Raw genomic sequence first — 20,207 nt, forward strand, 5'->3', positions numbered from 1 at the left:
TCCATTTCTGCAAGCACTGTTACCCTTTAACTTGCCTTTTCTAAATTGACCTTTACTTTAAAAGGATTTCCATACAGATCTTAGGTTTTGTAAACACGTAAAGTTGTCAATGTGAAATTAAATGTGTTGCCATTTAAAGGTTATTTCAGCTTTCTGATATAAATGTGTGTTTATGCTCTCTTTATTTCTTCAGGAATTTAACACTAATTGCTGGGAACACTGACAATTTATTAAAGACAGTACTGCAGCTACATCCCTTGATTTTTAATTATTAGAAACAAAACCAGAAGTTGTTTCTGTATTTGACAAAAACAAACAAAAAAAAGTCATAGTTTTTCCCTGAAATTTCAAAATATTCGAAATTCCTTACCCATACATAGACTTCTCTTTTGCGCCTTTTCAAGACTTTTGGACTCCATTCAAGAATTCCCTAATAGAAAAAAAATTAATGCACATTTTCAGGTAACGTAATAACAACAAGCTATTCCCCTACCCTGAATGAGAGGTTTTTCCTTTTGGTAAGCCTATCACACCATATGCTTAGTTATTAAAAAATCTTCCATAATTAATACAACCTGACATATGAATATATATAGTATGATTTCACCCTCCACTGGCAAAACTTGCCAACAAAATAACTCTTACTGCAGTTCGAGTACAATTATGGAAGACTACTTTTCTCCTGAACAAGTAAGGAGATTCTGTATTATTCAGTTCTAAGCTTCTTTAAATCAAAACCAATGGGAAACTGAGTTCTGTCTGCTTCTGTGAATGACAAGAGACTGAAGCAAGAATAAAATAAATTACTGGCAGCATTAATACAAACAATTTTCAAGTCAGGCAACAGAGCGTGGAAGGGGGTAGGAGTCACTCCTTTCTGTTTCACAACATGTTCATTTTATGACACAAGGAAGACCCATTTTAGGCTAATTTGATGAACAATGTAATTAAAAGCTTCTAGAAATCCAGTCCATATGTGAGACTGAGGCCAATACAAGTATCCAAATAACACACAAACAACAAATACTTTTATCAAAGCAGAAAACAGGCAAGGAACTCAACAGGTTGAGAACTCACCTGAACCCGTACTTAATATATAATTACAAAAGCTGCTACAAGAAACTAGAACAGATTCATAACAAGCAAACTGTACCACAGCAAATATGCAGCCAAGGCAGTCTACTACTAGCATAGAAACAGTCTAGTGAGAAACTGTCACACTCTTGCTGACAAAATATGAACAGACAAAAAGAATCAGAAATTAAGACGATTTGCAGCAAGCTAAATAGGTTCATAACACTTTCTCTCCTATTTCTTACATAAATCCTTTATGAGGAACTATACAAAACTGAAAGAGCTTGTGGGTTTTTTTCCTATTTAAAGAAAAATTAAGATAATGAATAGTGAGATGATGAATCTTCAGTGAGTAATTTTGCTAACACAGTGGTATGATGCAGCAGTTTCAAACATTGGTAAACCACTGTTATATATGGCTTAGTCATTTGTTCTGCACTAGAGGATTTACTATCAATAAGACGCATTTAAATGAAGCTCCTTCTTGCTCATGGTTCTTGTTTTACAGTTACTCTGGTCAAAATTACGTACAGGGTATATTTTATATTTTAATAAAAAGAAGAGAACTATAAAAGTAGAAGAGCTGAGTCTTAACTGAATTTCTCTTATGAAGAGGTTTTGGTGTAAATCCATGATTTCTTGAATTAGTATTTACCCCTTCACCAGATATCTTTATGGTCTAATTCTGTTTTTCACGTGAGAGGTTCCTCATCTGTCTGGTAGTGCAGCAGCTGCACATTTTACATCAATACATATATAACAGTACAGCACTGCAGTCTCAGCACAGCATATGATCCTTCTTAAGCAACTTACCGAGATAACTACTAAAGATGCAGCATAATATGATGTCAGTAACATTGAATTACCAAACATCAGAATAAAACACACCAGAAGAGATACCTGAAAGAAGAAAATAAAAATTATTCAATTTAAAATAGAAAAGGTAAGGATTACCTAATGTGCTAACAGCTTTAAATTTAAAAACACCTACTTTACAGTAAAGTGCAATCCTGATACACTTGCAGATTTGTTCTGAAAACACTGATTAGGTAGCCAAGTGTAGATAATTGTTTTAATTTATTCATTAAAAGTATGCAAGAACAAATCCTGGTCATAGGATAAATTTATGTAATACAACAGATAAATTTCTGAAGCTATTTCTAACATATTAATTTTTTTCTAAATTACTGTATTAGTTCTCTTCATCCTGTTTGTTGCATTTTAGAATTCTGGACAAACGTAAAAATTAATAGAATGTTTGATGTCTTCTTTCTTCCTAACTGACAAACATTTATTTAAAACACAATCACCATCAAAGTCAAGGAAGCAGAACTCTGTCTGAACATATGCACCTAATTCAAGGCTGAAATACAACTTTTATCCACCATCCTGATCTACTGTGCTCTCTTTTTTAACATAAAGCAATCTGAATTACATTTTCCAACTTGGAGGCCAAAAATCAATAAGCAAACTTTGTCTCCTTTTATACACAGGAATAAGGAAAAATAACACAGTAATTTGCAGACTTTTCTACTCCCCTCTTCAGACTTTCATTTTCCACAGAAGGAGGAGGGTAGGAGGGAGGCAAAAATTGAAAACACCACAAAACAGACTGGCAGTTTACCCAGACTCAATAAGCTGTCTCTGTAACATGACTGTTTATCTATCTGAAAATAGGCTATTTATGGCACTTCAGCACCTAAATGATGATATAGTTATTGACATAAGCCAGAAAGCTTAAGCATGTCATCCTGCTTCTGTCAAAAAGCTACCAAAGAAATCTGCTTATTTTGTCCTGGATTTACATGAGAAATAAATCACATAGAACTTAACATTGCCTTTAGTTTATCATTTACAGTATTTCAAAAAATGTTTTAAAACATATGAAATATAATTTAGTTTCTTTTCTGGGGAAATAGTCTCCTTTCATCCACTGAGTTAGCAAAGCACAATTTTAGCATAAAATATTTTTAAGCACCATCACATTTCTTAAAAAAACTTGTCTACATCTTCCTTTGTATTCCAAACTGTAATCTCACTTCAAAAAGCAAAACTTGATCATTATCTCAACTTTAAAAATTAAAATCGGGTATTATGCAGAAACTTACACATCTTTTACTTATCATTTCCCTTCATTCTTTACTTTCTCACACAGTTTTGAAAAAAAAATGGTTTTCAACTTAAAAATTTATTTTCTTGTCCTCCTTTTTAAGTGTCTCCCCAGATAGTTAAACCACAAGATCTCTGCATGGTCAAGACTACAGCAGTTTTCAAAACCGAATTTTAGTTCCAATCCAGACCCCTCCCTCCCCTATCACTGCATGTTTTCAACCTTTGTGCAATTAAGGAAAACACTTGAGACAAATGGTCTCTTTTCATGCTTTGACCTGTTTGAGGGGACTTAAGGTTTATTTTAAAAAGCATTACCATATGAGCAGACAGTATCTTCTGTAATTTGCTGGAGTCAATATAACCCATAATACACACCGCAAATAATGAAGCTATCTAAAATCAAAAGTGAAAGGGAAGTTAAAACAATTTCCACTGGTGTACTCCTTCATGCAAAAGAATAGATTATTCTAACAATCATTAACTTTTATTGCTAGTTTTTGCTAAGTACTTAGGTCTTTTATAATTATCTCTTTCAAAAATCCTGTTGTGGTGCTCTAAATAAGAATTATCAAATACAGTTGAATATTTACGAAATAAGTATTCAACTTTATAAAAATCCAAATCACCAAAATACAGCACTAACACATTACCTTTCAACTTTAAATTTAGAACAACATTTTAAAAAAACCCAAACACAAAAAAACCCAAACCAAACAAACAAAAACCCAAACCAAATAAACAAAATCAAACAAAAATGGAAAAAAACACCAACAAACAAAAAACCCCAAATGAACCAAAACCAAAAAAACCAAAATATACCAGTCAAAACCACAAAAGAATTACTCATTAATTCTAAGTTTTCAGCAAAGTATGGAAACATCCACAATTTGCTGCTGAGGAAAATAAGGCCTGCTGACTTATGGATTAGACAGCCTATTAAAAGTCATATGGGAAATTAATGAAATTATGAAGTGAACCTGAATTTTCAAATTTCAGGCTCAGTTTCTTGAAGAGGTTACAGTGACAAGTTTCTCTCATGCACAATCATGCCAGCTATTACATGCCATGCAAACACTGGTTTTAAAACTTTTTAACAGCCTGATCAATGCCTTTTTTTTTTTATTTATTTTTGTGCTTCAAAAGACAAAGTATTTTTTTTTTCTTGTTCTAAGGTACTGATCTCAGGCTAGAGGCTGTTTATGTGGGAAAAGTAAATATTTTTAGATCTGGAGACAGAATGATAAGAGGTGTAAACAGTCAACTTTTAAACTAAAGACTAGCAAGATTGATGTGGTAACGGGTAAGAATCTTTCCTGACAGCGAGAATGAAATCTGGCTAAAAAGGAAAGTCTAGTTGTGAATTCAATGGCTGTCTATACAAAGCAGTCAATTTGTCCAGGTTAGACAAAGAGGCTATTTAGAGGTGAATATGGGCTTACCTGAGTTAGAAGAACAAACTGAGCAAACTGCCAGGGAAGCATGAAAAAGATATTAGAAACACACAGTGCAATCAAGCTTCCTGTATTAATACTCGGAATCCTTGGGAAAAAGAGACAGAATAGGCATCAGTAAGTACAATTACACAGGTGTTTGCATATAATTGAAAAGTACAATAGAAAATGCAATAAAAACACAGCTACCTTGGAAGATAACTAGCAATATTGATCAACTACAAACAACACTGCCCAAGTAAATTTAATATCTTTTTTTCTTGAGTTTCCATGACAACAGCTCTGATTCCTTAACTGTTTGATGACTCACTGGTTACCAAACAAGTCTTCTCCTGGCAGTATGCAGTAGAGCAGGCCAAAGCATGTCATTTGCAAGTGCTTCACCTTCTTGTGACGACTCTATAGTCAGGTCACAACCATTTCCATTTCAGCTGAAATCACAACTGTTTCAGAATGGTCTGCATTTGAAAGTGATTTAACTCCTCTCTCCCACATTTCTTCCATATTTACTTTCTGCTAGGAATCCTGAGTGATGTTTCAGGGAAGGAGACAATGACAAGTACATGAAACTCATCTGTAACTGAAACCCCAGTCTATTCTTCATGTCTGGAAATAAACACTATTTAAAATATTTAATCCTGTGTTGATTCAAGTTCAATTCTGAAACATGTCATGTTTCAAATTTCACTAAATCCTAGAGAGCACATATCTTTTCTTCATATAAAATCCACAAATTAGTGACAAGCATGAAATACTTTTGCTTTAAACATCAATAACTACAAATCAGTATGACCTAATAAAGGAAAATTGGTGGTTATAAGTACTAAGTTCAACTAAATCATAAATACATTGTAAATCTGATGCAATGGACTTGGTGGAGAAGCCCTTAAGTATGAATGGTCATGCTTATTTTCTAAAACAGAGGCACGACAGTAATAATCATGTTGCAAGCCAGAAATAATCACGGAAAAGCACGGCTAATGAACTCAAGAGCATCCCTGCATTAACGTAATTAGACTGCTCTAAATCATTGAACTAGTTAATGAGACTAGTTAATTAGTCATAGAAAACTGCAAGAACATACTAGCTTATGGGTGCCTATAGCATCCTTTGTTGCAAAGCATAGGCTTACTCTACGTGCAGCCAACATACCACTCTCCAAGAGGGACAAAACCAATTGATGAAGTATCAGCTTGTTTCTCATGGGAAGGAAGGGACATCAACCAAAAAACTCTGATTTTTACTTTAGACACGTATTTGCCAACACAGTAATTCTGATTTTTATGTTAATCATGTCTTCAAGTTGCAAAGTTTTTCCTTCTAATAAGTGAGTAATACGACTGCAGTTCTACTGGTGCAGCGTCTGTAATGTAACAGCCACAGGAAAGTTTCTCTGTTAATGATACCATTGTTACAGCACAGGGAGGCATTTAAATAAATATTTAAATAAAGGCACTTAAATAAATGTCCTGTGACAATCAGTTTCTTTAAAGCACTGTAAAGACCCAGTATAAACTGAGAGGTACCTGAGAATATAGGTCAAAAGCAACATCTGCATCACAAGGAATGGGTACGAGAAACTTTCACGAAGAGGTGGAGTCCACATGACACGAGTGCACTGAAAATAAGAACTGGGTTAGATGGTGACATTCACTGATATATTTCTATAAAACCATGCATTTGTATTTCAAAATGAATGACTACAGATACTCCAATAAAGCAAAAACCAAGCTACATGAGGTTTTAGTCAGAATGTTAAAAAGACAAGCCAGGAAGCAGAAAAGAGGAAGGAAAAGGAAGTGGCTTCCACCCTTGGGGCCTAAGATACACTGTTTAATTAAAATAGAGCACTGCTTTTCCAAAATGAAATGTGGCAGCTAGAGAATATCCAAGAAAAAAAGCAAGACAGCAGCTACTTGTCCCTGGTTTTGCTGACATAATCAACTCTTCTAGGTAAATAATTCTCAAATTCATGCAGTGACTTGCCACATTTAGACAGAGACAGTATGTTGGGAGATGATCTGAAGGATAAAGCCATATATTCCTCATTGTGCTAGAGTTCTTTAGGTTATAAACATTTCAAATTTCTATCAGTAACAACACATTAAGTATAAAATCTGAAGCTGCCTTACAAAACAGGCCAGTACACTAAAATCATGAAATTAAATTCATACAGACCCTATACTACTTATACATAACTTATTTATTCCATTCTTTAACCCTAATAAAGCAAAGCATAATACACTGAAGTCAACTAAACTAGTTGTTTCATTAATTTCTTAATTAATGGGGTTAATGACAAATAAATAATGGGCCTCATGGAAATGGCTCAGCTACAACTGTTGTCTCCAATGTTTATATTCAGCTCTTTATAAAGTGCTTACACTGACCTTAAAAAAAACAACAAATACAACTTTACAGGAGTACTTTGACATACAAAAAACAGGTTTAAATTTGCTATCAAGAGATTTGCATTAAAAATTAGAAGTTCTTTACAGCTACAAGAGAAAAAAATGTAATTAATCTTAACATAAACTATAATGAATCTATGAAAATACTGTAGGATACTGTTGCCAGAATGTTCCTTCTCCTTTGCTTCCTAGAATCTTTAAACCATTTTATAAAATACTGTTTTACCAAGCAAGTCACTAAAATCAACATGATATAATTCCTTGCTTATTGTCTTGCCATTTCCCAAGTATGCTAAATTAACAGTGTAAAATAAAAGCAAAGAACAGAAACGCATCACATTAATCACAGTTCCTGACATCTAGAAGCAATCTTTGTAAAAGCTGCAACAATTATCATTAAAAACTTTCATAAATATATGTATTAATATGCTGTCCTCAGCTGACTGCACAGATGTGATGAGTTAATTTTTTTTTAATAAGCATTAAATATAATCATGATTATTCCAAAGCAGTGTAGTCATTTTGCATATTTTTCAAGACTATAGCAACATTTGGTTTACCAAATCTTATGATACTGGAGAAGATAAGACAGGAAAAAAATGATGAACATATACAACCATAAAAAGGAAGCATTACCTTAGAAGTGGACTGACTAACCTGAGCTACACTACTTTTCTATATTTGTAAAGTAATGCTAAACTCAATCATCTGTGGATGATTTATCAAGGCTGTAAATTCACTCTGCTGCAGGTAGAAATATATCAGATTAGTCTAAGTTTGAAATCATTAAAACACAGTAGCACAAGCACAGTACAAACGAAAACATACAGCCTTAGGGTCACTAGCTCAAAGCCAGAGAGCATTTTTACATACTGCTTTTACATCTCAGCATTAGAGCTGAGATACCAAGGGTTGCAGATCAGGCTTACTTGTGTAGCTCAGTCCTATCCTTCCCAAATAGGAAAGGAAATTTTTGGCAGCCGGTCTAGTCGGACTGCACGCACTGTTGACCCACACAAAATGATTTGCACACAATCACAAGCCTGTCAAAGAGCTGGGCTTTTCTTCCCCACACACAGGCACTCTCACAGCATGGCATTCAACAGAGCACCCCATGAGGAGAGAGCCCCTGGGCACCTCTAACTACAGCTACTACCATACCTATATACACAACAATATCAAGTAAGTCTGAGTTGTTCCATTCAGCTACAGTTCAAACACAAAAGTGCCAGCTGAGATCCAGCACTGCACCTCTGCAAGTATTTCCTATTGTCCTCCAGCAATCCATGCAGTTGAGCTTGAATCATGGCTGTCTTCCTTAAGCCCCATCTAAGCCCAGACTACATCTGTGTAGAATTATGCAGATCTGCTTTCACACATTTCTCCAAAATACATTTACTGTGCCTTTTCCCCAAGTCAAGTCATTCACAGAGAAAGAGGCTTTCCTACAGTCACCTATGGAAACAACTGCACTGTACCACAGTGAAATAAATAGTTTTTTGCTACCACTACCTTGAAGTTTTCAACACATTTCTTTCTGAAGTTACACTTACCACCTTCACAGACCTGGAAGACACTGCCTATTCTTTTAGTATTCACTAGCAAAGGATGAAACATCATTTCACTTCAGGATCCCATTTAGAATAGAAATCCACATAAAATGCCATATTTATACTCACAGATCACAAAAAATAAGTTTAGGAACTCTAATGTTTACGTGTTCTCAACCAGGCAGTTCAACATCCACGGGTGACAATGCTTTAATATGCTTAAATTCTTGAATATCCCCCATGCACACATGGGGGATATTTAAAGAAAAGACATTTCCAATGAAACTTGAAAATAAAATAGCCACTTTATCACACACATTTTTGTTTCATTAAAAAACTGTCAAGGCTTACTGTGAGTGGAAGCATCTCTAATTCTGTTATGTACAATACATATTCTTACAACTCAGTGTTCTCTACCAAGTTCAGCTCAGTAAAGTACATAAATTCAACCCTAAACTAATTTCTAAGTAGTTTCCATTTAGAAGTTATTTACAAATTTCCATTATAAAATGAGCATTAAGAAAAAAAAAAACCAAACATCCCAAGGGAATAAGAATGAAAGCTATGATTTTTCTTCCAAAATATGAAACAATGACATGAACAGCATTAATTTACACAGGAGATGTAAGTGACAGTTCCTTTATTTTTTCTTCCCTGCAATGCAGCTTACTAAAGTTTAGCACTGGAATCCTTTACATACATACACTATTTCTAAATTGTGCGCACCCTGGGTATAGTATATAAATAATACTTTGCACTTTTCTTTGTATTTCCAGTAAAATATACAGCAATTTAAAGAAGCTTCTGAAGCTTACTCATATAGTAAATGTAGCCTGGTTATGTGTGGTATAGGCACGAAAATAGAGCATTCTGATGTTTTGAAACTTGAAGTCGTTGTGCTACTGAGTTTCAATCTCAGGACCAATTTACAATATATTTCCATTCTGATTTTTTATTTTAAGCACTAAAGGGACAGTGGACTGTGCTATGTATTTTTCAGTCCTAGTCTATTTTGCTTTCAATTGTCTTATTAATTTATTTTAATTGAATTTAAGTTATTTAAATTCAATCTCAAATAAATAAGCAACATGACTACATTTAATGAAATGAGGATTAGCTTAAACTTCAGTAATAACTGAAAAAAAAAAGGAATGGTGGGAGAGGGAAACCTACCTCTCCATGATTGAAAAAGAAGCACAACACAGTAACAAGGCCTCCTAGGCGACTCCCACTGTGAAAAGAAAAAAAATAGGTACAACAGAATCTTATCATAGCCAATGTTGCTTAAAAAATGTGAAGCTGCACTTGTGTACAGCCAATTTTATTAGGGGGGGAAGGGAGGAAAGCTTTCAAACATCAAGGGAAGGCAATCAATAAAGTACATACAATATTAAAATACTAGTTAGTCAGACAGGGTTTATTTCAGAGCAAATCAGTCCTTCATACATCAACTCTTTTTCGCAGAACACCAATTTTAATGTTAATAACTTGGAAAACAGTTATTCCACTGCTCACAAATTTTGGTGCAGATCATTACATCTGGTGCTTTTAAAAACCAGACAATATAAATGCAGTACTTCTTGCCTAATATGTTGAGCAGTAAATTTCAGAATTTGCATGCTCAATCACCCAACAGGAAATTTTGGTATGGATCTAAAGATTAATTTAGGGTAATCAAATCAAGCACATTCAAAAAGCATACTTAAAAATTAATTCATTATATGGGTCAATGCGAGATACAATTTAATTTTTAGGTGAAATACTGCAATGTTAACATGAGGAAGCTTTTTAAGCCCCTTGACTTAAATGTATTTTTTACATTTCCATACCAATCAAATTCACCTATTGAATAAATAGCAAAAGTAAACCCAAAGATATTAATTAGATTTTTCCCATTTCCAAAGAGCAATAGAAAATGTTCCTATTTGTTTGAACAGATTTGTAATTGCTCAAGTTATGTGATATAAAGCAAAGAACATTTTTTTGTGCACACAAGTTCACTACTACTCTGAATGACAGATTATACCATTTTTGCTACTAAACCAAAGCAGCAGCCAGCTGTTAAGATTCTTGGAAAAAAAAACCCAAACCAAACAACAACAACCAAAAATCAACCACACACAAAAAAAAAAACCCAAAAAAAAAAAAAAAAACCACCAACCAAAAAAAAAAAAAACCCCAAAAAACAAACAAACAAAAAAAAAAAAAAAACAAACAAAAAAAAACAACCAAAAAACCCTTTCAGATCCTTCACCCACCACTAATACACAAGTCAAACAGAATCAGTAGGTTCTGGGTACAAAATCTGAGGATTAAAGATACCAAGTGCTAAACCAATCTCCAGGTATTGTGCACTTAAAACTCAACTTTATATCCCATAAATTTGAAAAGCTTCAACACTCAAATGCAAAATGACAATAAGAACATGCTTAACATTAAAAATGTTAGCCCTAGAAACAGAATAAAAATTTGCCAAAAAACACGCCAAACCAGAAACAAAACTCAAGGTCTATGCTTTCTAAAGAAAGAGCTCACTGATTTTTCAATGGCATTCATATATAAAATGTGAATTTCTGTATAACTCCCTTAAGAGAAATATTACAAGTTAACGAGACAAATATTCAAAGTTTACCTACTTCCTCAAAACATGCACTAGGCAACTTCCTCTTTTTACTGACAGTGTCTGCCCTGAGCTATTCCTTATTTTATCAGCACATGCTTGGGAAAGAAGTAAAACCCATGACAATGAAGCCAGAAATGAATTGGGGGGGAGGCAGGGGGGGGAATCAATCACATCTCTTAGGAAAATATAGCTGCCTTTCACTTTTTGGCAAAACCAACACATGAAAACAGATGTAAACAGAAAACATATTTCCACTTCTGCTTTTCTGCTGAATGTGGAATCCATTTTTGTATGGAAGTGTATTACAGCTGCTGAAATGTAAGGACAGATACTGGAAACACAAATTTATAGAAAAAAGGAAGTGCATACAATTTGTCCAAAAGAATACATTAGGTCAAAAAATATTTTGCCTTCTCAGTTACATTAAAATGGAAATACATGCAAATACAACTTGAAGCAGAGCACTGGGAAAATCCCAGTCTTGGTTAAAAGTACACCATCATTCAACTTGTTGTAAAAATGAGTCACAAAGATAATTTTAAGAGCAGAAATATGTCAAAAGCTGTTTAAAACACATATAAACTTCTAGTTTTATCCACAACCCCGTGGTATCAATGAGATACAGCCTCAATAAAATTTTTGACAATTTTTTTCCAGCAGCATCATCGTTTTAAGAAAAAAGCTTCTCTATTTCAGTAATTTTTATTGACAATATGTATGTAAAAAAAAGCACTACTGCTGTACAAACAAATCATCAATATCCCATAAAAATATTTTTACATTCACTTTCTCAAATTTTGTCTAAAAACTAACAGCTAATACCAACTAAATAGCCCAGTCTCAACTGCCTTACCTGAGGTATGTACCATATATGAAGAACAGTGACATCATGAATCCATTCAACAGAAAAATCACAGCAACATAAAAGGAAGCAGGGTCTCCCAACCCTAACAAAAAACAGTTAATATATGTTGTCAAATATAGAAGGAAGGCCATATTGGTTATAAGGCATCATACAATCAGTATACTATCTTAATATATCTGTATCATATAAAAACTATCAGTATAGTATCTCAGTGTATCTACAGAAAGACACAATTTAAAAAAATGCAGATGTCATTAAGACTATTGTGAAGATTCAATCAGGAGACCACAGCTCTGAAAAAAACCAGGAAGAGTAGGGGTAGATACAACATTGGGGCAGTCAGTGACAGAATAAGCCAAGAGGGATGCACTAACTGCAGAGAAAAATCTGTGAGGTTCAGAAGGTAGAAATACTGCTAAGAATATTCTCTAGACTACATTTTTATATCATAGAGCTTTTTAGAACAGGTTTGTTAATCCTAGACTCACACTTCCCATCTCTTGCAGGAGTAAACCCATCTTTAAACATATCACACACAACACTCTTTGCTTTGTTTCATTATAAGCCAAGATATTTTCCAGTAATGCAAGTCTTTCAATTTATTCATTAACAGACACTTCTGTGCTCACTCTTCTGCCATTATTCTCTTTCCCACTATTTCTTTAAACCCTCCTGGCTCTAATCATTTCAGCAATACAGCATTAAAAAGCCTTATTCATTAAAGTGAATGGCAGCAAAACTTCAGTTTCATATGCAGAACTGATTATTCCCTACTGCTGAAAACACAGCAAGACAGTTTTCTAAAGTAAGATGATGATATGCTCACAAAACACAGTAGTCTCAATAGCTGGTGCTTCTGTTGGTTTTGTTTTCATGAAAAACAGGAATGAAAGGTTGTACACCGTTTATTGCTTCTTACAAAACTAGAGAAAGTGACCCATTCAAGCTCTGAAGTTCTAACAGCCTTTGTGCAAAGGAAAAATACTACCCTGTCATCACACAAAGGCATTCTAAATGATAAAATGAAACAACTTCACAAACTACCATCTATTATTCAGCTTGAACTGACTATAGAACACCTCAAAAGCACTTCTCGGTAAGCTACTTTTAGTGTTTAATACCTACTTGAGAAGCCAATATTTCAAACGTGGGAAAAAAAAAGTGGCAATGTCCTTTGGAGCACAGTGTCAAATCAACGTTTAAGGTTGAAATTCTTATGCTAAATAGCAATGCATGTAAGGAAGAGGATTCTTCTCAGCAGCATCACTAGGTAAGAGTACTCAAAAAAAATCTCAAAAATTGAAGGAGGAAATTTTGAAATGCAGGAAGTTGGATTGTATTTGGGATCCTTCAGAAGTTACAAAAATTAATACATCTACAGTAGGCTTCCAATTACATTTAGGACATCTTATTCTTTGTAGCAACCCAACATTATGAAGGCTCAGACCATAACTGTGAAGTTTTGAACTCCAGGATAGGAATTCAATCTAGGCCAGAAGAGTTATCTAATAAGCAAAACCCACATTTTTCACCCTTGGTAACACAGGAATATTTATTATTTCTGAAATACATAAAGCCACAAGTGCATGCTTCCAAGGAGAAACCATGATAAACCAGAATTTACCTTCACAGCTTTCAACAGGACTAAGGCCTTTTCCTCTGTTTACAGTCCAACATGTCTTTGTTGGTACACCAAGGAAATCCATAATGGTGGTATATGTGCGGTACCAGCTGGCAAGGACCACCTAGGGTGAAAACAGGATTAGAAGTTTCTGCCCAGAGTGACCCCTCATGACAGCTGGCTCTCATCCAGGGTCATTTTCAAACTCAGGATTTATCTCAGCACTTTTTCCTAGAGGCATCTAACAGACTTCATTAACAGACTACAATTATGCCTATTGATACTCAGATGCTTTATAACGAAAATAATTTAATGCATCAAGCTGCAATATTCAGAAAAAAAATCCCTATGAATTGCATTGTCTGGAAGGCTCCTCATTTGAATATTTTTGTTTATCAGATATTAAAATCACCAATGTTGTTGACAGAGGACAGTGGATGAAACTGAACCCATTCAAGGCAATTTTTTTCCACCTCACAAGAATATTAGTGGAATAAATCTTTAGGATTTTTAGTCTGTTAAATTTTGACAGCTTAATTTTAAGCATGCATTCAAAAGCCTCCAGATGCAATGTAAGAGAGCATTTCCATTTTCCATGCAAATGCTGTAATGTTCTTATAACAACAACTCAACTAAATCCCAACACCTGACACAGAAAACATCAGTAGTTTACACACAGCAAAAATGAGAACTCATCTCACAGCAAAGTCATTAGTTAATAACATTACCAAGCTATTCTGTCAGGATATAACTGACTTTATAGAGTTCATAAATGAGTAATGTGGCCATTCCAGTTGAGCTGCTTTGAAAGTTATAACCCAAGGGTTCCCAGACTGACAATATGTTTCACCACTGCAGTATTAGCTGCCTCTGCCCTGTGTCACAGAGAACATATATAAGAAAGATGATTCTCTCTTCTCGTTCCCCATACAATTAATAAAACTCTTTATGTCACTAATGTCTTCAAGAAGGGCAAGAAGGAAAAACAGACAATGCATGTGAGAATGGGATGGAGTAAATCCTCCTGGAAACCACTTCCAAATATACACAGGACAAAAAAGTGATTTGAAGCAATCAGCACAGATTTACAAAGGTGAAATCACACCTGTCCAGCTTTATAACCTTCTGAGATGACTGTCTTGATAGATAAGGAGACAACTGCAGATACTTTTTTAATCTGGTGCCAATCTGTTCTACATCTTAAGACTAGATGATGGCACAAGGGAACATCCACAGGATAAACACTGGAAGGAGAGACTGATCCTTGTGCTGCCATTCAGAGGGACACCAAAAGGCAGGGGAAATGGGCCAACAGGAATCTTCCCAACAGGGAAATGCAAAGTCCTGCACTGGGAATGAACACCACCGTGAACCAGTTCAAATGGAAGCTGACCACCTAGAAAGCAGTTTTGCACAAAAGGGCCTGTGAGTCCTGGTGGACAATTTATACTTAAGCCAGCAACAAGCCCTTGATGCAAAAAAGACAAATGTATCATCAGCTGTATGTCACCAGGACAAGAAAGGCAACTCTTCCCCTCTACTCAGCATTGCTAACACTCTATCTGCAGTGTTGAGCTCAGCTGTGGGCTGCCCAAGACAAGGAGGACATAGAATAAAGATGACTGAGACAGGCTCTTTTTCATTGACAAGAGATGAGACAATGAGCACAAAACTTTTTTAATTTGGGAGTGATCAAACACTGGAACAATCTCCACAAAGGTGGATTTATTCAAATTGAAACTGGAGATGACCCTGAGCAACCTGCTCTACACTTCACCCTGGTTTGAGCAGTGCTGAGACTAGAGGACCTTCAGACAACCCTTCCAATCTCAACTGTTCTGGGACTCTAAAATTCATTAATTTTTAATATCAAGGCTCCAATCTTCATGGCTCACTTCATCTGTGACCTTCACACCCTCACAATGTAAATCCTGTATATTTTAAATATAACTACATCTTCCTAGACCAAGACTCCGTGCCTCAAAATTGTGCCTTAGAAAGTACAGTATCCTGAATTCCTGGAAGCTTTCTGAACATCCATGCCCTGGTGCTTCTGGCAATACACATGTGCATACATGAACCAGACACTGCCCCATATCCAGACAGACATTAATAGGCCTGGAGAACCAAATCAGTGTCCTTCTTCTTATCACCTGAATGTCCCTTTGTTAGGGACATCTGTATGGCATATTTGTATCACCAGTTCTGAAGCTGACATTAGCTAAGCATATAAACCATTCTTGCCAAATGTTGCAAAAAAAGAAAAAAAATCAAATTACTAATTTATCTACTTAACCTGTTTTTAATTTATCAATTTAACCTGTTTATGCCACAAGTGCCTGCGTCTGCTGCAGATTTTACATGTGAATACTCCCTAAAAAGGTATCAGGCTAAGTACTTGAAGCAAAAAAATCTATTTTTTGCCAAAAGCTTCTTTACATGAAACAGTTAACATGGGCATAGAAATGGAAACAAATCAGTAAGCAGCACAAAATTGCTAGGTCAGTTGGAGCACAGTGATGTTTCTGGAATTTCTACTGTTCTGTATCAGATGAGGCAGTAAATGCTGAACCTGGAAAACAAAAGCCTGGCTTTCAGACCCAGGAGTGCTCTGTGGACAAGGCCACTCCTTTGCTGCAAAAGAACATGCAGAAAAGTTAAGCCCTTTCACTAGTTGCCTTTGCGTGTGCACTTTAAAGCAAACTACATGGATCTTTGTAACACACTCCTCATTTCAACTCACACCTTCATTATCACCACCACACACAAAAATATCAATTGTTCCATAACAATGAACATACAGAGAGCAAACTTAACACATTATCTCTCCACCACAGAAACTAACGTGTTATCTCTCTACCATTTTTCATCAGAAATGAAAACACTACAATTACTAGAACAACCTGACTATGGAGCAAATATTTGGAAAATCAACTTTATTTGAATTTTAATGTTGTACAGCTACAAGGACAACCTTGTAGCTTTTGATAGCTTTTTTTACTGCTTATATGTATAATTTACATAAATGATGTATTGATTACTACACACTCATTTTACTTTTTTTCCTTTTTTTTTGAAGTTTTTAAGGCTAGTACTGGCTGTACATGTAAGTGAATTGTTTTACTTTTCTTAATTAATTTAACGTCCTATTTAGCAATGGGATTTCCAGATTGATTTTGATGAATTTAATTTTAATATCCATTAAACAAACAAACATTTTATTAGAATTCAGCCTTAGTGCTACTAATGGGCTTAAAGAGCTGGAAAGATCCCAAAATATCAAACAGGAAATGAAACACTTTCAGGAAGCATGACTGGATACTGAGCATCTGAAGGAAAAATTTTACTGCAAACAAATGAATCCACAAGCATCTTCTCACCACCCAGCCCCATTATAATCATGAGAAAATTCTATAAATTCAGACAACGTATTTCAAATGCCAAGTTGCACCTATTGACAGTTTTATAAATACAGTTATGTGGAAACAGGAGTTCTCAAGAAATGCACTTAAAAAAAACCCCAAAGCACTATTTACAGGAAGTCTAGACATTAAGCAGTAAATGACTGAAAGGAGTAGAGGAGACTATTTGTCTGCTTTTCATCCCCACACAGGCACAGAAAAGATGAATGAATTCATACCTTATCACCAATTTCTATGAGCCAGTATAATCCTAGAAATCTGAATGAACAGACAAACCTACACATCTTGCACTGTAATCAACCTAGCGTTCTTATTCATAGAATGTCAGCCACTATATTTGATTCCACCATCTAATTTATTTAGTAATCTTTCAGGATGATACTGATGAGTCTTTAAAAACAAGTTGATTTGACCAGTAATCCTTGATTTTTGAAAGTCAGACTATAGCTGAAGTCAATAAATCTTTTTCAGCTAAAGGAAATAACTCTTTAGTATTCAAGTGATGTTCACAATAGGGCATTTCTAGAACTGAACTGCAATCCATCTGGAATTAGAAAAAAATTCCAAACACACCCTAAATAAGTGAGAGGGCAACAAAAACGTGCTCATCTACATAGCATTTAGTTCTTCCAGAGCAAGGACTTAAGAAGGAAATGAAACCACTACGTGCAACTTGTACAAATACATGCACACCAAGAACTCTTACACATACAGTTCCTGACAGCAGCTCTGCTCCAACAGAGCAGAATGAGTATAAAAGCTAGTACCCAACAATCACAGCCATTATTAGTTGGCTCTCATAAAAATAAACTGCTGCTGACACATGAAATTACAGAAATGTACATTAACCAAAGGAATCTTCCCTTTGCAAAATATTTGAGACACACTGGCAAAACCCTAAGAGACAGAAACCTCAACATTTCTGTACACACGTTCTTTTGAATACATTCTGAACACATGTTCTTTTTACTGACAAAAAAAGCAGAGTAGGAATGTGATCTAACCAGGTAATAAGTCTAACATTAAGTATGCACAAATCAACAGCAGTCAGTCCTCCACAGAGCAATTTCCTCTGCAATATCTAACTATTACCACCCAAGGATTTCACAGCCACTGTGAACTGTGATGTGCTTCGTTCTGTCAGTTTCATGTATCCTACAAAAAATGGAAAACAAAATAATCTCTTGCAACCTGCATCACTTCAGTCATTATTGTCACATACTACTGATACTGCATACATCTGATTTCCTGAAGTATATAATGTCAGCAACCTACTTGCTTTCAGGGAAAAGAACAAAAAAAAGGCAGGAAGGAAGTGCAACTTTTGGGCACAAAATACTAAGATCTAGAAAGCTTTCATAGTTAATTGAAAATACTTGAAGTTTGATTGATTATAATGGATGAAGTAACTTTCTCATTTGAAATCTGGAACTGAAATACAATATTTAAGCAACACTTCATTAGTCACTGTATCTTTACAAATACATTTTCCAAAGTAACTTTTACAAATTTATAGTCAAAGCTAAAACAACCAAAGATCTGCAGAAGGGATTATATTAAAAACATAACTCACCTCTGGGTAAAGATTGAACCTTTTTAAGGTGTTAATCACTAAAGGATATTCAGTTAGTTTGTCATTCATAATGGCACATACTCCACTCCAAAATGAGGGTGCCTCAATAATGGTCTTGAAGTAGGAATAATAAAGACCCTACAAGAGAACAGATTAATTATTTACAATTAAAGATGTCACTTCTGCTTCTGGAACCACTACATACAAGCTTCATTTTTAAACAAATTTTGTAACATAACAAACAGGACAGGCTTATTGAAGATGACTATCCAGTTTTTCAAATCTCTTCTATTACTCACACTGAAACAAGTGATGTGGGTTTCCTTCCACTTTTTTTCATAGCATACCTGTCAATCTCTCATTTGGGCTGGTAACTACGCATTAAATAGTGTTTCATAATTCTCAAAATAAAAGCAGATAAAAGGTGTGCATGTGTGTATATATATATATGCCAACATATATTAATTGAAAAAATATTTAGACAAAAAAGGCTGCATAAGAAGATTATAACTGAAAGCAAGGTATAAGATACTTGCAGTTTTGTATTTTGGGTCCTCCAGAACCATACTTTTACATTATATTTTAATTGAACTGTGAAGTGATAAATTCATAGGGATCAGCTGCAAGGCACACAAATACTTTGCACGTAAAAGTGTAATGCACAGTAGTTGTAAGAGATCAACATGCATACTTATTGCAGAATGTATTAAGACATTTTGGAAAGCCCATGATCAGATTACAGACAGAAGTTTTCCAAACACTGAAACATAATCTCACCATTTCCGTGCGAAAAGCCATTTCTCTTTCTAATGTTGACAGGTGAGAAAAATGACGGTCATTTTCAAAAAGAGTTGTTATGTGACACCTGCCAAAAAATAATAACAATTAAAATGGAATAAAGAGGTTTAGAATATGTACTAAGTCATAGATAGCAAAGAACATTCAATGAATACTCAAAGTTTACTTACAAACTGCTATTGTAATTTATTCATATATTATACCAATATCCTCATCTATTCAGATAATTTCAAATTGAAGAAGAATGAACAAAGAGTATTTATTAAATTCTATTATGGCATTAGTAACAACACTATAACACTATATATTATATATATGTAATATATTTTAATTAAAGTGCAGACATTAAAGGATTAAGCAGCAATTTTTCACCTGAAAAGCAGGCTTCACTCTTCTCTGAACAGGCTTAAGAAACCTTTCACGTTATCTTCACAAGAACAGAATTATTCAATTCAAAGATAATTTAGTCTTGAGAGTAAAGTTATAAATATAAATTATCCCAACGTCTTCTCTAAAAATAGCTAAAAATTACATTTTTATTATTTTAAAATACCATATTACTCTGAAGTAATAAATTTAACCGTACCAATGTAGGACTCCTGCGAAAACAGCTGTAAAGGAAACATAAGGTGCAAAGTTACTCAAATATTTAAATAACTGAACAGGAAAATAACTGAACAGGAAAAACAGTGTTCACTGCAGTAATT

At 34.6% G+C, this 20,207-nt stretch overlaps 1 protein-coding gene across 1 annotated transcript in view; it reads right to left on the reverse strand.

The window, feature by feature from the left end:
- Nucleotides 1-20,207, reverse strand: part of DPY19L1 (dpy-19 like C-mannosyltransferase 1) — a 44,917-nt gene that overhangs the window by 18,212 nt on the left and 6,498 nt on the right. The window contains exons 3-13 of the mRNA XM_054645035.2: nucleotides 20,087-20,111; nucleotides 19,480-19,567; nucleotides 18,703-18,840; nucleotides 13,711-13,831; nucleotides 12,075-12,168; nucleotides 9,772-9,829; nucleotides 6,164-6,255; nucleotides 4,626-4,725; nucleotides 3,502-3,579; nucleotides 1,888-1,974; nucleotides 371-430 (exon numbers count right to left, since the gene is read on the reverse strand). Coding sequence (XP_054501010.2) covers nucleotides 371-430; nucleotides 1,888-1,974; nucleotides 3,502-3,579; nucleotides 4,626-4,725; nucleotides 6,164-6,255; nucleotides 9,772-9,829; nucleotides 12,075-12,168; nucleotides 13,711-13,831; nucleotides 18,703-18,840; nucleotides 19,480-19,567; nucleotides 20,087-20,111 — 941 coding nt within the window. The remainder of the gene's footprint in view (nucleotides 1-370; nucleotides 431-1,887; nucleotides 1,975-3,501; nucleotides 3,580-4,625; nucleotides 4,726-6,163; nucleotides 6,256-9,771; nucleotides 9,830-12,074; nucleotides 12,169-13,710; nucleotides 13,832-18,702; nucleotides 18,841-19,479; nucleotides 19,568-20,086; nucleotides 20,112-20,207) is intronic.

Source organism: Agelaius phoeniceus, chromosome 1, assembly GCF_051311805.1.
Source record: "Agelaius phoeniceus isolate bAgePho1 chromosome 1, bAgePho1.hap1, whole genome shotgun sequence".
NCBI lineage: Eukaryota > Metazoa > Chordata > Aves > Passeriformes > Icteridae > Agelaius > Agelaius phoeniceus.